We start from the raw sequence: 15974 nt of genomic DNA, 5'->3' as shown, positions 1-15974 counted from the left end.
GGGCGCATGAGTGCATGACTGTTTTCATGGAGATTCTTGGGCTGGTTTGGTGTTGCAGTAACTATAGGCAACTCAAGATGGACTCCAAAAAGGTTGAAGAACTTGGTCCATGCACAACAGCTGAAAAAAGAAAAGAGAAGAAAGGAAAGGACAATGCAGTACAGGCAGCGGCGTAGCCGGCAGCGGCGTAGCCGCGTAGAGGCCGGAGCACGATGAGAGAACAGGACTCACCTTCAGCTGGCGCGAGCCTCGGAGCCGGAGGAGCGGCTGTGGGAGCCCCCACGCCATGGACGGCCTCAGCGAGCATCAAGCTGAGGAAGAACATCAAGCAGCTCCAGGCACCTGGACATGGCGGCCTCCACGCCATCCCTCCCTGCTCCCCCCTGTCTTCCAAGTGGATGGTCAAGGCAGCAGTGGAGGGAGACCGGAGAGCAGTGAGTGGCTTGCGTTTCTCTCTAGGCAAAGGAATGAAGAGAGTGACGAGATATATATCTATATAGGAGTATATATATCTCTGTATCTTTTCCTATCTCGTAAAATAAAGGCGTCTCAGAGGCTTTTGGAGCCGCGCACGGTATCATTGGCGGCTTGTACTGGGCGCTGCTGCTGCAACAGTGCACTTGAACTGCTGGTCTGCTGCTGCCTGTCCGGACGCAGACGCAGCCAGCCGCCAGGAGGATCGGAACGCGTTGGTGGGAATCTCTCTGGTGCGGCCTTGGCATACGAGTATGGGACGCCATGGATGTCGCTGTCGACGTGGTTTGTACTCGTTGCATGCTCTCTTTAGGATGCATTGTGCTGCGCTGAATTTTTGTGCCTGACTGATGCTATCTTGTTTCCAAATTGATAAATTTCTCTGTAATGCTTAGCACTGTTGCTCCATCTCCATTTCATTTTAGCCCGGCAAAGTTTGTTCGAATCGAACGGTTTAGGTTTAAACGCGCTGCCAAAGTTTGTCCTCCGGATTTTGAGGGTCAGCTTTTGTTGTTGATGCAAGAAATGGCTATATGGCTTGTATGGGCATTCCCATGATTAAAAAAACAACTTTAATTGTTGACAAAATTAAATCCTACCAAGAAACTGATTTCCGACTTAATTTAATAGTTTTTCATAGAAAGAAGCTGTGGGGTTTTAATGGTTGACCATACTGAACGATTCTTATAACGTAACAATGATCACCTTGTGATTCGGTGATTTCAGCGAGCCCTCCATGAAAAGTTGATTCCATCGAGATAGGCGCTATGGTACTCTACGATCTACATCAAGGAACTAATCACGGTAACATCCAAATTCGAAAGCACGATCGAGACGAAACAGAAAGGGCGACACAGCATCACGTAATCACGTTGTCCAATCCATCATTCTCCTTTTATCAAAGAAGATTTATCCATGGCTAGATTTTTCCTTCACCCACACCTCTGCATCGTGGTGCTCTTCTTTCCAGCCTGGCGGGCTGGTCTGGTCTCTCCCGGGTCCAAGTCAACCTGTTGACTAAAAACGACGTCTGCCCCGGACCCACGTGGCGACAGCGCCTGATCGAAGGACGGAGGCCGTGCGTGCTTGCATTCCTCGGAGACCAACGCGTCAGCCGTCAGGGCGATAAGATCAGCTCTTCTGACCGTCGGCTTCTGTGCCGTCAAAATTCCCATTGGTTTCGAGCCATACCAAAATATTGGCAAGCCAAAAATAGGGTAAGTGAGAGATGCTGGCAAATTTCGGTATAAAACAAATAGTGATAAAAAGTTGGTTTGCTAAAACTTTGACATGCCAAAATTTTGTCATCAAATCAAGCAAGCCATTCGACGCTGGTCGCACGCGTACTAGTAATAGTCGCGCCGCGCAAACAAAGATGAAGTGTGTGTGTATATATAATTATATATACTTTTCTCTCACATTAGAAATTTAGAATGGTCAGCAGTTAAGCGTGGATTTGCATCTAATAGTCACGCAGACAAGCTTAGTGGGTAGGTAGTTGAAAAGTGCCCATTTCAACAAGATGACCATGCCCTCTTGTAATTTTCAAACGTTAACCAGCAAGTCAGCGAATGTTCAAATAATCTAATAACTGCTATTAGTGCATATAGCTCCATAAAAAAATATACTCCCTTCAGGTGTTTATTTTATACAATAAAAAAAACTTGTACTCAGTAACAAAAAAGGGAAGGAGCAGTGGTTTTCCGAATCATATGATTCTGTTTCATTTTCGATGTTGCCATCATCAATCAAAATATGGAACCTCTTGAAATTAGAAGGAAGAAAAGAACAAAATATGTCCGATGAGATAACTGATAAAGAAAGGGTTGTGCAGCATAATCATGAGATAACCTATGGAGTTTTGACTCGTTTTTTCCTTTTCGTTTCTTTACATTTCAGAAGAGAACACCGTTTTTGACTAGTTCTGAACTGCATTGAATATTGTTTGACACTGTGGGGTCCCCCTGAAATTGCATTATTTTGGCGCATAATATTGTTCGACACAATCGCTGAAACGGACGGGAGCCGAACTTGAGCGTAACTGCCTATTTGTCTATACGTTTTGGCTGCCTCTTGAGTCCTGAAAGAAGAATCTACTAATATGTAGTAGATTTTTTAAAAACCTTTAAGTAATATATTTGGGTTATTAATCACCCGTCAGATATATATAAATAGAACTGTTATAAAATCAGTTCATATAAAAAATATGTGGAATGTGAATATACTAATAAGCATGCATATGGTTTAAAAAATTAGTGTTGAAAAAGTGATGTTTGGCTTTCCTATATTTTGAAATGAGGAAGTACTACGTATTTACAAGCAAGTTACACACAAATATTGTGCAATCTTTTTCCGTTAATAAAAAGAAATCCGCGATGTGGCATGCGAAGACGATAGAGTTGCTTGGGATTGGATTCTAGCCTTTGAAAGTTGGGCTTTGACATAGCCCAAGATTACTTTCGGCCTCTTATCGTTCGAAGGATATATAAATTTTTCACGTCAAGACGGCAAAGTACAGGGAATTTAGCTAGTGAACAGAGAAGTATGAAGCCCTTCAATCTTTTCCTAAAAAAAACAAGACGAAGCTCTTCAATCTTTACGTGGTTTCGACCATCTATAATTTAGGGAAGTACTCCGGTTGTTCTGTCGATTACAACGGGATTTTGATACTCTGCCTGACATTATTAGGACACAAAAATATACTCAAAGGATTAGCCTTGCATAATTCGTTTATCCTAATGTCAAGTAATAATGACTAATGAAATACGGAAGTTAAGCTCATACATGCCCAAAATATTAATGCACTCTGTGATTCTTGAAAGTAACATAATTTTTGTTGCATTTTCCACATAAACATATCTATCGTTTGATGGAGCCATTGTAAATTAACTTAACAACAAGGTATATTTTTAGCGATCACAAGTATTATTGACAAAATTGTGTTGAAAGAGAATGAAAATTAAGAGAGAAAAACATTAATAACTAATAAGTAATAAGGAGTAGGCAACACAAATTTTTCTTTCTTGGAAACCTAGGAAATGGAAGAAATAGTTACTTTGTAATGTTTGAGCAAGAAGATATGTTAAACTAAAAGAAAATGAAATGCATTGATAAACTTATGAGCATTCATTATGTATTTATGTTTATTATAGTAGCACAGTGGGAAATTTCAAGGCAATCATGAGATATTTGATTTGATATTGTGTCCTTAGGGTTGTTTTGGTTGTTAGGCTAGTGTCTAGTTCTTTGGCACATGCCAGTGAAGTTACAAGTCCAGCAGTCCACCTGAGGAGTACCTAGGTGGTTGATTTGTAGGTGAGGGCGATTGTGAGTGTAGAGAAGTAGATGAGAAAATACCACACACCCAAATGAGGGGGTGACCTCTCTACATATGGCCAATATGGCTTGGAGTAGAAGGAATACATCAAGTATACAAGGAAAGGATAAATACATCCTAATATACACAATATACACATATACTTCCTAATACACGCCCGCATTCCAAGCGGGAGGATCACGAACGCACAGACTGGACCTAAACTCAATAAACAGAGGAGTTGGATGTCCGCGAACTGGTGAGAGGACGGCACATGGAGGACACAGACCTCACCCAAGGCCACCTTCTCACAGACGAAGTGGATATCAATCTCGATGTGCTTTGTGCGCCGATGATGCACCGGGTTGGCTGTCATGTAGACAGCACTCACGTTGTCACAGTAGACAATGGTGGCCGAAGCAAGCGGAACATGAAGCTCCTAAAGAAGTTAACGCAGCCAACAACACTCTGCCACAGCATGAGCCATAGCCCGGTACTTCACCTCAGCACTGGAACGAGACACCGTGGTCTGACGCTAGGAGGACCAAGACACCAGATTGTCACCGAAGTAGACACAAAAGCCGGATGTGGAGCGTCTAGAGTATGTGCAGTTAGCCCAGTCGGTGTCGGAGTAGGCAGCCAGAGACTGAACAGGGCCGGTGCCGATGTGAAGCCTGGAGGAGAGCGTGCCCTTCACATAGCGCAGGATGCACTTGATCAGGGCCATGTGGGACTCGCGTGAGTCATGCATGAAGAGGCACATCTGCTGAACCGCATACGCCAGGTCAGATCGAGTCAGAGTGAGGTACTGAAGCGCCCCAGCAAGACTCCGATACTCGGAGTTGTCCTGGAGCTTGGCGTCGTCGTGTGCCAAAAGCTTGGCATGAGTATCAACGGGAGTCGCTGTAGAGTGACACTCGGCCATGCCAGCATGCTGAAGAAGATCCGGGACGTACTGTCACTGAGACAGGAACAGGCCCTGGGGGGAACGCGTGACGGAGATGCCGAGGAAGTGGTGTAGGTCGTCAAGATCCGTCATGGCAAACTCGGAGTGAAGACACCCTATGATGCCGAAGAAGAGTCGAGGTCGAGGCGGTGAGAATGATGTCGTCGACGTAGAGCAGTAGGTAGGCGATGCGCGGCTCCTCTTTGTAGACAAAGAGGAAGGTGTCGGAGGTGGAGGCGACGAGGAAGCGAACCGCTGGTACCACGCCCTCGGGGCCTGCTTCAGTCCATACAAGGACTTCTGCAGGAGACAAATGTGATCGGGGGCGGCGGGGTCAACGAAGCTAGGAGGCTGCTGGAAGTAGACAGTCTCCGCGAGGTGTCCGTGAAGAAACGTTCTTCACGTCCAGCTGGTGGATCAGTCAAGTTCGAGAAGTGGCGATGCTGAGGACGGTCTGTAACATCGCCGGTTTGACAACCGGACTGAAGGTCTCATCGTAGTCGATGCTGTGACACTGGGAGAAGCCACGAACCACCCAGCGCACCTTGTGCCAGGCGAGGGACCCATCAGCATGGAACTTATACCGGAAGATCCACTTGCCTGACACAATATTGGCACTGGACGACCGCGGGATGAGGTGCCAGGTGCCGTTGTCGATGAGGGCCTGAAACTCGTCGACCATGGCAGCACACAAGTTGGTGTCAGCCAGAGCACTGTAATAGTTCGTCAGAATCGGAGAGGGCGGAGAAGAAGTCGAGGCTTTCATGCTCTGGTAGTAGACCCGCTGGATTGTCCCAGTCAAAGACCGAGTGACAAGGCGCGGAGGGTCAGGTGGCGATGACGGCCGACCAGTCGGAGCGTCCGTCGGTGTGATCGGGGCGCTCGCTCGACCGGTCAGAGCATACACCAGTGCGGTTGGGGCGCTCACTGGGGCGGTCAGGGCGCTGGCCCGACCGGTTGGAGCGCGTGCCGGTGCGGTTGGGGTGCTCGCCTGCATGGTCGGAGTGCTCACCGGGATGGTCGGGGTGCTCGCCGGTGCAGTCGGGGTGCTCCCCCGACTGGTGCGGTCGGCCCGTGTAACAAGATGGCGGGGTCGTCGTCAGTGAGTTCCTGCAAAACAACTGTTGAGGGCCGCAGCTGCTCAACGTCAAACGACGGAGTGACCGAGGTGGAAGTAGGAACATCGGAGGGGCTTGACAAAAGGAAGTCGAGCTGCGACGGGTGAGCAGGGTGGGAGGAGAAGGGAAAGGCAGACTCGTCAAAGACAACATGGTGAGATATGATGACTCGATGGGTAGACAAGTCAAGGCAGTGGTAACCCTTGTGAGACGAGGGATAACCGAGGAAGACACACGCTGTGGAGCGAGGAGCAAGCTTGTGGCGTGCCGTGGCTGAGAGGTTGGGGTAGCAAATACAACCGAAGACACGCAAGTGAGAGTACTCGGGAGGCTGGGAGTAGAGGAGGCGGTAGAGGATGTCATTCTGAATGGCAGAACAGGGGCACTGGTTCAGAAGATAGGTGGCGGTGGCGAGCGCCTCGGCCCAGTATGGGGCGGCCATGGAGGCATGAATGAGCAATGTGTGAGTGATGTTATTAAGTGTGCGGAGGACACGCTCGGCTTTCCCATTTTGGGTAGAAGTGTAGGGACACGAGAGGCACAGGTGGATACCCCGAGAAGTTAAGAAACATGTGAGAAACCTATTAACAAAGTCAGTCCCGTTGTTAGCCTGGATGCTGCGAACGGGAAGACTAAACTGCGTATGAGTATAGGTGCAGAAGTCGATGATGGATGAGGCGACTTCAGACTTGTGAACTAGAGGAAACGTCCAACAAAAATGCGAGAAGTTGTCCAAAATAACGAGGTAGTAGCGATAACCAAAAATGCTAGCGACCGAAGAAGTCCAAACATCACAGTGAACTAACTCAAAGGGAGCAAAACTGCGAGAGCTAGAATGAGAGAAAGGTAACCACACATGTTTTCTTAACTGACATGAATGACATAGAGTGTGACTGGCTTTATTACAAGCAATGGAGGAATTCTGTCTAAGTGTGGCGATAGCGGTAGGACCAGGATGACCAAGACGAAGATGCCATAAACTAGAGGAGATGGCGGGGCCTGCGTGGGGTGCTGCAAAGCTGGATGCTGGAGGCATGATGTAAAGATCGCCGGCGCTATTGCAGTGAAGAATCACACGTCTGGTTAGAAAATACTTGACAGAAAAGCAAAAGTGTCAAACTCTATGGTGCAGTTATTGTCCTTAGTAAACTCACGAACAGAAATCAAATTACGAATTAAAGAAGGGACAACAAGGACAATTTTAACGCGAAAGTGGGAGGTGGGGGTGGTGAGGGTGGAGTTGCCATGGCACGTGACGGGAAGGGTGTGACCGTTACCGACAGTAATGGAGGAGTGGGAGGGAGTGAGGCGGAAAGAAGAATACCATCTGAGGACGACATGTGACCGGATGCACCCGACTCAACGACCCAGCTGCCATTTTGCAGCGCCATCTGGTTCAAGGCAGCAACTAGATCCGCCTAGTCCCAGGTTGGCGCCTGAGGGGGTGCCTGCATGGGGGCGTAGGCGGAATGGGTCTACGGAGGGGGGCCGAGGAGGCCAGGGGCGCCGGTGTGCCAGCCCCCACCGCGCGACCACCGGCTTAGTGGAAACCCGAGGCGTTGTAGGAGCCAGCCCCCGGACTGAAGAAGAACCATGTGCCAGTGGACCGTAGGGGCCCGCCGCCATGGGAATCCCTGCCACCAGAGGGTGCTTGGAAGTCGCTGCCGTCCTTTTTTTGCTGCCACTTCTTCTTGCCGTTGCCGCTGCCGGGCAGCCACCACCGCTGCCGCTGCAGGCGCCACCACTAGTGCCGCCGCTGTCGGTCGGGCGACCCCTGCCCATACAGCCGGAAGAGAAGGACGACGACGAAGAGTTCCCAGTGAGGAGGGTGGTGGAGATGGAGATCTTGTCCTCGTTGGCGAAGCGAAGTTCCTTCAGGGTGAGCATGTCCCACGCTTGGGTGAAGGATGGGAAGCTGAAGGTGGAGTTGGCGATGTCGTCGGCGGTGTTGGAGAAGCGTGGGTTGAGGCCGCGGAGGAGGTTCAGGACAAGCTGGGAGTCCTGAACAGGATGGCCGATGTCGCCAAGGGTGTCAGCGAGAGTCTTCATGCGACTGCAGTACTCGGCGATGGAGGAGTTGCCCTAGGTCATCGAGTGGAAATCGTGGCTGAGGAAGATCGCCCTGGATTGCTTGTTGGTGCGGAAGAGTCCCTCGATGGCGAGCCAGAGTTCCCGGGTGGTCTGATCGTCGTTGATCATGGCGAGGTCGAGGACGGAGTCGTTGACGGAGCTGAAGAACTAGGAGCGGACACAACAATCTGCTTGCTCCCAGTCAGGGTCCTGGGGATGAGGAGCCACCGTGCCGTCAATGTGCGACCGAAGGCCGAACTTGCCACACATGGACTTGAAGAAGGACACCCATCTGGAGAAGGTGTTGGACTTCATCGTCAGCATCACGGGGACGTGAGACTTGATAGAGATGGTGGCGTAGGGGTGTATGGTGGGCGGCGGCGCCGGGTACATGATGAAGCCACCACCACCGTTGTCGGGTGCGTCACTGGAAGGAGGAGCTTGGGACGCACCGCCAAAGGAGCCGTTGGTGCTAGGTGGTGGCACAGATGCACCGCCGTCAGCAGCAGGGGGCGATCCAAGAGGCGGCACAAGATCAGTCGTAGGAGCGATGGTGTCGCCGGACTTTAAGGAGTCGACAGAGGACATGGCGCACGACAGGGGGGTGGGGGCACCGGACAGGGAGGTGCAGTGGAGGGTGGGTGGCGGTGGCGTATCTGGGGGGCGCTGTCTAGGTTTACGTGGATTAGGGGGGAGGCGCAGGGAGATAAGAGGAGGCCCACGATCTAATCTCGTGATACGGTGTATAGAAATAGATGGGAATACATGACACACATAAATAAGGGGGAGTGGTGACCTCTCTATATACGGCCAATATAGCTTGGAGTACAAGGAATACATCAAGTGTACAAGAAAATGATAAATACATCCTAATATACACATATACTTCCTAATAGCGGGACCAAGAACTCGAAGGTGATCACGAGAACATGAAGGGGACATAAGGGATTTTAGACAGGTTCAGGCCTCCAAGGAGTAGTACCCTACGTCCTGTATTTTGGTGGATTGTATTGCTCAAGATTGATCTGATGATCTCTTGTTCGTTGCCCTTAGGAGGTGCCCTTGGCTGCCTTATATAGTCCGACGACCAAGAGTTACAAGTCGGTTTGAATCTAATCTACATGGTATTACATGGAAGGTAATCTAAGTTAGATTACAATATGTGTCCCACGATATCCCTCCAAAAATTACCTATTTAGCTTATTAGGATTTATATTTCTTTTATTCCTTTAAACCGATTTCTTAGCCAAAAGCGGTTCGTTAAGCAAACAGCAACAAAAGGCACTAAGAAAATTACAGCACCTTACTTAACTAATTTTTAAGTTACTGTAAAAAATTTGGGAGCCATGGGATTACCAAAAAAGAATTAAACGTATTTTACCACCAAGGATAGCATGCACTTAACTATTTTTATCTCAAAACCTATTGTGAATCTGAGAGTCAAATTTTACCAGTAGGTTGAAGGTGTGTTACAGAGGCTTTGGTGAATTTTTCATGATTTTTGGAGAAGGACAACTATTTCCCATATTTATCTCCTATTTAACATGTTCTATAAGGAAGGTGGGTTTCTTTGTGATTCTGACCACAACCCATATTTTTCCTGAAAACTACACCTCAAAACTAAGCTACTTCAAGTGGTTTCATATTTTTCTCAGCTCTGAATTAAAACTTATACAAAAAGGAAGATTTAACCCTAGATTTCAATTATAAGGTTAAAACAGTAACTTTAAGGTCTACTCCAGGGCCCTAAGTATTTTTATGAGCTTCTACTCACTGAAACATACACTACAGAGTTGGATTTACCTTTTTAGCATTTTTCTTCTATTTAATATGATTGAAAAGGCCTAAGCAAGAAATAAAACTATAGGATATTATTTACAACAGTAACATGGGCAAACTTATTTTTTTAAGAAACTAGACAGAACAAGGATTCCAACAAAAATGGTTTGGCATTTTTCTAAGTTTTCTACGATTTACTGGGCATTTCTAAACTTTACCCTATTTTCTGCCGATTTTTATTAATTAACCGAGCTAGACTTGCAAATAGGCCCTTTTAACTTTCTTTTAGTCACAACCATGCCCTTCCACTTCACACATATGCCCTCAACTGACTTTTCCTGTGCAAAGTCATGCTTAAGCCCTCGGGTTTTCAAGAAAACACCACCAGATCCTAAAACTTTACGCCGAGACCCTTATAACTCTTCCTTCCTCAAAACCATACCCTTATCTTTCACAAACAGGCCCTCGACCACTTTTCGCAATCACACCTATGCCCTTAAGGGCAACACACGGCGGCGATGGCCGATTCCGGTGAGGTGGCGTGTGGGTCGGGGCGGCAAGCGGCGGGGGAGGAGCTCAAAATCACCTCGAGTCGATGGGAGGAGCTTCGGGCGCCGGAGAGAGAGAACTCAACGGAGGCGAAATGCGGCGGCAGCGACTTGGCTCAACGGGTGGCGGGGCGAGCGGCGTTCCGGCGCGTTGGCAGCTTCGGGACGGCAACAAGCGGCTTGGGAACATGCGCGGAGGAGTGGCGAAGCAAGCGGAGAGGTCGTCGGAGCACGGGGCGACACGGAGTGGGAGCTCCACGGGAGCTTTGGCGGCGGCGCGGTGGAAATAGAGGCGCGGTGTGTGGGAAGTGGCGAAGGGTGGCGCTGACGGCGTGCTTGGCTCTTTTATGGGGTAGAGGTGGAGTGGAGGGTCGAGACGGGGCTCCGGGCGCGAGAGGATAAGGCTGGGGAGGGCTAGTGCGCGGGCGAGGCGGCCATTGGCCGGGGGCGCCATTGGCTGGAGAAGCGGAGCTCCGGGGATAGGATCCTAAGTGCATTGGGTGTGGGAGATAGGGTCGGGCAGGCGTGGTTTTGTCGGGTGGAAGGATTGGCGAGGGCAAGCGCGCGTCTTGTCGCGTCAATCACCGGATTGGGGGGGCACGGCCGGTGCTCGGTGGCGGCGTGGCGTGCGCGGAGGAGACGGCGCGGGCGCCGGTTAGGCAGAGCAAATCATGCGCAGGGGGAGGGAGACGGCCTCGGCGGCAATTGGTCAGCACGACACTTATCTCATCTTGTCGTGGGCGTGGGTAGGGTGATGGCAAGCTCGCCGGTGGATGGTGGCCACACGGTGGGCAGCGCGCGGGCGAACATGCCGGGGCACTCTGGCGTCGAGGCAAAGCAGGGCGGCAACATGGTCGACTTTGGGGGCCCTTTATTGAAAATTTTCAAACTAAGCGTTCGAATATCCCGTTGCCAAACTTGTAGTCCTATGGTCCGGGTTCAAACTTTACCAAAGTTGTTTGCCCAGATTTTTAACGGATTTGGAGATAACTCGAGCTAAAGTTTGCCAAAAACTAGAGATTTTGAACTTAGAACATTTCAGCCGATTGGGTGGACTTTCAGGAATTTGACTGTCTTTGACGTGAATTTTGGATAACTTCTGAGTTGAATTAAACCAAGGTGCTATTGAAGGTATTTTTCTTCGGTCTTAGGACTTCAACTTCTATTAAGGACTTTTCTCGAGTTTAGTTCAAAAATTTGGAGGAACAAACACGTCAAGAGGCGCACTCTGGATGGTTTCCAGACTTAGCGCTGGAATGCTAAGAAGGCTGAGTTGATTGTTTTACCCGACTTTGACCAAGTTTTTGAGTAGGTTCGGTTACGATTTGGACCTGGGTCATGGTAACAAAGTTGGAACACACTCAAGGGACTACAACTTTTATTAAAGGTCTAACTTGAGGTTAGATATAAATTGTGAGATAACAGGCTGCAAAGTTGAGCAAAAGCATGAATTCCAGGACTTCGGTCATTTGTAGTGTTTCAATATACTCCTGGTTTGATTCTTGTTTTTGACCCTCTCCCACTCCAAATTAGTCCAAGAGTTATTAACAAAAGTTGTTTCAAATTAAAAGTTTTACAACTCTTATTTGGCAAAAATTTAAGTTTGTATATAAAAACTCAAGTTTTATATTTAACTCCAAAAATAGGTTTTTAGGGCAAAATGGACATTTCACCTCTTTTACTTAGTGACTAATGACTCGTTTAAGTTTAATTACACCTAATTAAGGCAGAGTCATTACACATCAAAGTTTCCGTTTCCCATATCAAAACACCATGTAAAATAGTGAACTACAAACTACATCCTTTTGTACTTTGCATATAGAGTGCTTTCCACAAATATGTTGACAATTAATAGATGACAATTTGTTTGAATCAGCACTTATATTATAGCTACATAAACATCTTATTTAGCTCCTTTTTATACCACGCGCGTGCCGCGCACTTCCACTAGTTTCCTTATAAGATAAGAATAACAGGCAGAATTATACTCCGGGTTTCAAGACGTAGACGGTAGGAGGCCGAAGGCCACCACACACTACACAAATAACACGCATTGGGATGAAAACAGTCGTGAACGATACCCAAACTACGGAAACGATCAGCTGAGGCTTCTGTTATCGGTACAAAATAAAAAAACTAGTAAAAGTTATCTGATTATCTCTAGCCGAGGCAAATGGCGTTTATAATCAGGGGGAAAAAGAAACGGAAATAATTAAAGAGAAACAAAGAAGACCCGAATGGCCTTCTGATCCCGTGATCCGGCCTCTAATGGGCTGTGGCCCAACAGTAGCGACCCAATGAAAGGACACAGGCTCAACCCACTTGAGAGGCTGCCGGGGAAACCCTAATCCCGTGATATATAATCCTCCGCGTGCGGCCGCCGCATTTCCCTAGCCCCTTGCGCCACCACACAACCCACCCGGCGGAGGAGAGCCTCTCGGCGGCGGAGAAGATGGTGTCGCTGAAGCTGCAGAAGCGCCTCGCCGCCAGCGTCCTCAAGTGCGGCAAGGGCAAGGTCTGGCTCGACCCCAATGAAGTCAGCGAGATCTCCATGGCGAACTCCCGTAAGACCACCTCCCTTTCCCCCCGCACCTCGCCCCCTCCGCGCGCCAGCCCTTGTTTCCTGTGTGGCGCCTCCGTCCATCGATCACCCGTTCCTTCCTTGGTTGCCCAGTGGGCTGGGTTAGTGGCGTACGGATAGATCTGTAGTTCTGCTCGCGTACGATTAATTTCGAGCCTATGATGATTTCGTTTAGGCCAGCGGTAAGTGGTGATTCCGCTAGTAAATCAGCTGGGCCGATCCGTTTGATAGACTGGTAGGTCCTTGTGGTTCGCTGTTGTTGAGGTTCGTACCCATCTAGATATACAAGCCAGTTTATTTTGTTGGTATAAGCAGCGATGGAAAGCTTGTTTTGTTTGCTTTGCATTGCTGCAGGTGTTCATATTAGGTCACCCACGACGTCAGCGTTAACCACCATCAAGATTGTTTATCCATTTTACTCTGATAGTACTCTTAAATTGTATGAAGGTTGTAGTTGCTGTTGGAATTTATTACCTGTTAGCTGTGTACAGTCTAATTTGTCTGTGATGCTAGTTTAGCTGATGAAGATATTATATGCTGAGTGATGCAGTTTTGTATGTAGTTAAAAAGCTTGAATTTTGATATTTTCCTAGTACAGCGAATGCAAGTGATGATTTGCAATGAAAGAAGCATTTCTGTTATTATGATGTATTTCCTTGTACCTGCCAAGCATATTGAATTGATGGTTTTATTACTTAGGTATGTTTCTTCAGTTTTACGTGATTTGGTAAAGTTAAAACAATTCTGCTACCCCGATTTATCATGTACGTGTCATACAGACCACAATTATGACCTTCTGGGATGCTCTGGTCCTTTGAGTTAATTCAGTTTTGATGAGTGAGAGTGTTGTGATTGGACTTATACTCTGTGTAATGTGCTTTTGTTTAAATATTGAGATTGTAATATCTTTTTCTGCTATTGACTACTGAAAGGAACATAAGTATGACCATATGCTTTGTACAAAACTTACAGGCCAGAACATCAGGAAGTTGGTTAAGGATGGTTTCATCATCAGGAAGCCTCAGAAGATCCACTCCAGGTCCCGTGCAAGGAGGGCGCATGAGGCCAAGCAGAAGGGACGCCACTCTGGATATGGTATACTGCTGCTACACTGGTTTTCCCATTTTATGTGTCTGGTACATATGTATCTGATGCTTCTTCATTTTTGAAATCCTAAAATTATATGTTAATCCAAAAACTATACAGGTAAGCGCAGGGGTACCAGGGAGGCTAGGCTCCCCACCAAGATATTGTGGATGCGTCGGATGCGGGTTCTGAGGCGCCTGCTCCGCAAGTACAGGGAGGCAAAGAAGATTGATAAACATATGTATCATGAGATGTATGTTAAGGTCAAGGGAAATAGCTTCAAGAACAAGAGGGTGCTGATGGAGAGCATCCACAAGTCAAAAGCTGAGAAGGCGAGGGAGAAGACCCTCTCTGATCAGTTCGAGGCCAGACGTGCGAAGAGCAAGGCGAGCAGAGACAGAAAGCTTGCTAGGAGGGAGGAGAGGTTGGCCCAGGTAAGATAATGTCTTGTTAACTCAGACCTGCATTTATTTCTGAATTTGTGTGGCAACCTGCTGATTATATGACGCTGGAATGCCTTTTAATGCCCATGTGATACTAGGATTCTGAACCGGGCCTTGTGGACTAGCAAATTTGAACTGCCATTAAATAGTTATTTTTTGATCCACTGAAACATTAAAGTATGTTCTTAAAACATATTGTAGAGCCATGCATTAGTTTTATTAGTTTGTCTTAAAATGTGTGTTCTTGATCCACTTGAACATGTTAAAAAAATGTTAATCTTGCTACTTGTAGAGCCACACATTAGCTTTATTAGCTGTTACAGTAATTGTTGGAGTCGTTATTTGTTCGGAGCTGGTTTGGTAGGTTCATGTTTTTTCCCTTTAAGGCCAAGACATTTTGATCTTTTTTTTTGGTCTTTTCTTTTGTTTAGATTCCATGTTGAAATGTATGTTTCATCTTTGTTTAGGGCCCGAGGGAACCTGCAGCACCATCAGCAGCTGCTCCAGCTCCGTCTGCAGTGTAAGTGGCCTTAGTACTCCTATCGCATTCCTAGTTCCCTTGGAGTATGTAATTGTCATGCTTTCTTGATGTGTTTTCCTGTATTTCTTGTACAAGTGGCCTTTGAACTCCTTGCACATTAATAGTTTCCTTGAGTTTGTAATTATCATGTTTTGTTGATGTGTCTTCCTGCACTTTTGGGATGACAGGGCACCAAAGAAGGCGAAGAAGTGAAGGGTTGATCCGAAGCCTTTAGCTTTCTAGTTCCATGACTAGCCTATAATTTTGGAGCACCTATGTACTGTTTTTTGTCATATATCCAAGTTGTGTGTCTTGATATGTCGAATATCATATCTTCATAGCTCAGTTTGGTTGGATGGATAATATAGTAGACTTATTTATGCAGTGTTTTCGTTGCAAGGTTTGACTCCTGGTCATTATTGTGGTGGTTTTGTTATGTTCCGCTTCACAGCGAGCACTTGCCTAGTTTTAGGTTTGAATGCCAACGACAACGGTTTGTGAACATAATTACTGCTGCCTTCAGGGCTCAGACGACCAGAATGCCCTACGGCCGGGCGGGCAATGTGACCAATTCCTAGTCCTTTGTGTTGGCTGTTTCAGGGGTGAAACGTGAGTAGGTGCGGTTGTGTTTGTTAATCTTTGCTGCAGAATGCCAGAATGCAATAGTCATAACGAATAGGCTGTTGATTTCAAATCGATTGCTAAGGTAGGGAAGGTCACTAGCTGTTCACCAATTTCAAGACCTCTCTTCGTTGATGGCCATTGCAACCAAAATAGGCTTTTACCATTTCTGCATCTGATGTCGGGACGCTTGATGTGCCTCGGTTTGCAGTCAGCAAACGTTCAGCCTTCTTTTCTTTATAAAGGATGTCTTCTAGCCCGTAAAAGAATCAAAATTTGACACTGCTAAAGCTGAAGTAAACTGGATTGCTGCAACTTTATTGGCTTTATATTTACGGAGACAGCTCAATATGCTGTAACAGCATCCTGACGCTGATGATCCTCCTAGCAGCTAGAGTTTACATCATGCAGAGTAATTATGCCGGCTGACCTTACAGATGATGACAGTGATGTGTTAAGTGTTGCTGGTGCT

General features: G+C 47.3%; 2 protein-coding genes across 4 annotated transcripts in view; one reads left to right on the top strand and one right to left on the bottom strand.

Annotated features, from left to right (window-relative positions):
- The window catches only part of LOC101770479 (probable LRR receptor-like serine/threonine-protein kinase At1g07650), a 10528-nt gene extending 9926 nt beyond the window's left edge, over window positions 1–602 (bottom strand). Inside the window, exon 1 of one of the 3 annotated variants that reach the window (XM_022824181.1) lies at window positions 232–602. In XM_022824181.1, the coding sequence (XP_022679916.1) occupies window positions 232–367 (136 nt within the window). In that variant the 5' untranslated portion in view covers window positions 368–602. The remainder of the gene's footprint in view (window positions 1–231) is intronic. The other 2 variants (XM_004956574.3, XM_004956573.3) reach the window with 2 other exon arrangements.
- Window positions 603–12613: 12011 nt separating this feature from the next.
- On the top strand, window positions 12614–15284 carry LOC101770080 (60S ribosomal protein L19-1). Its single transcript, XM_004956572.3, has 5 exons — window positions 12614–12815; window positions 13805–13927; window positions 14039–14352; window positions 14829–14881; window positions 15070–15284. The coding sequence occupies exons 1-5, from the start codon at window positions 12704–12706 to the stop codon at window positions 15092–15094; spliced, it is 627 nt and encodes a 208-aa protein (XP_004956629.1). The 5' UTR covers window positions 12614–12703; the 3' UTR covers window positions 15095–15284.
- Window positions 15285–15974: the final 690 nt, after the last annotated feature.

This window comes from Setaria italica, chromosome II, assembly GCF_000263155.2.
Source record: "Setaria italica strain Yugu1 chromosome II, Setaria_italica_v2.0, whole genome shotgun sequence".
Taxonomy (NCBI): Eukaryota; Viridiplantae; Streptophyta; class Magnoliopsida; order Poales; family Poaceae; genus Setaria; species Setaria italica.
This window is presented reverse-complemented; position numbering and strand designations above follow the sequence as displayed.

Excerpts from the sequence above, each read along its gene's own strand:
- LOC101770080 (XM_004956572.3), top strand. The coding sequence starts at position 12,704 with ATGGTGTCGCTGAAGCTGCAGAAGCGCCTCGCCGCCAGCGTCCTCAAG. Across the intron at positions 13,928-14,038 it reads GGGACGCCACTCTGGATATG|GTAAGCGCAGGGGTACCAGG; the intron begins GTATACTGCTGC and ends AAAACTATACAG. Across the intron at positions 14,353-14,828 it reads GGGAGGAGAGGTTGGCCCAG|GGCCCGAGGGAACCTGCAGC; the intron begins GTAAGATAATGT and ends ATCTTTGTTTAG.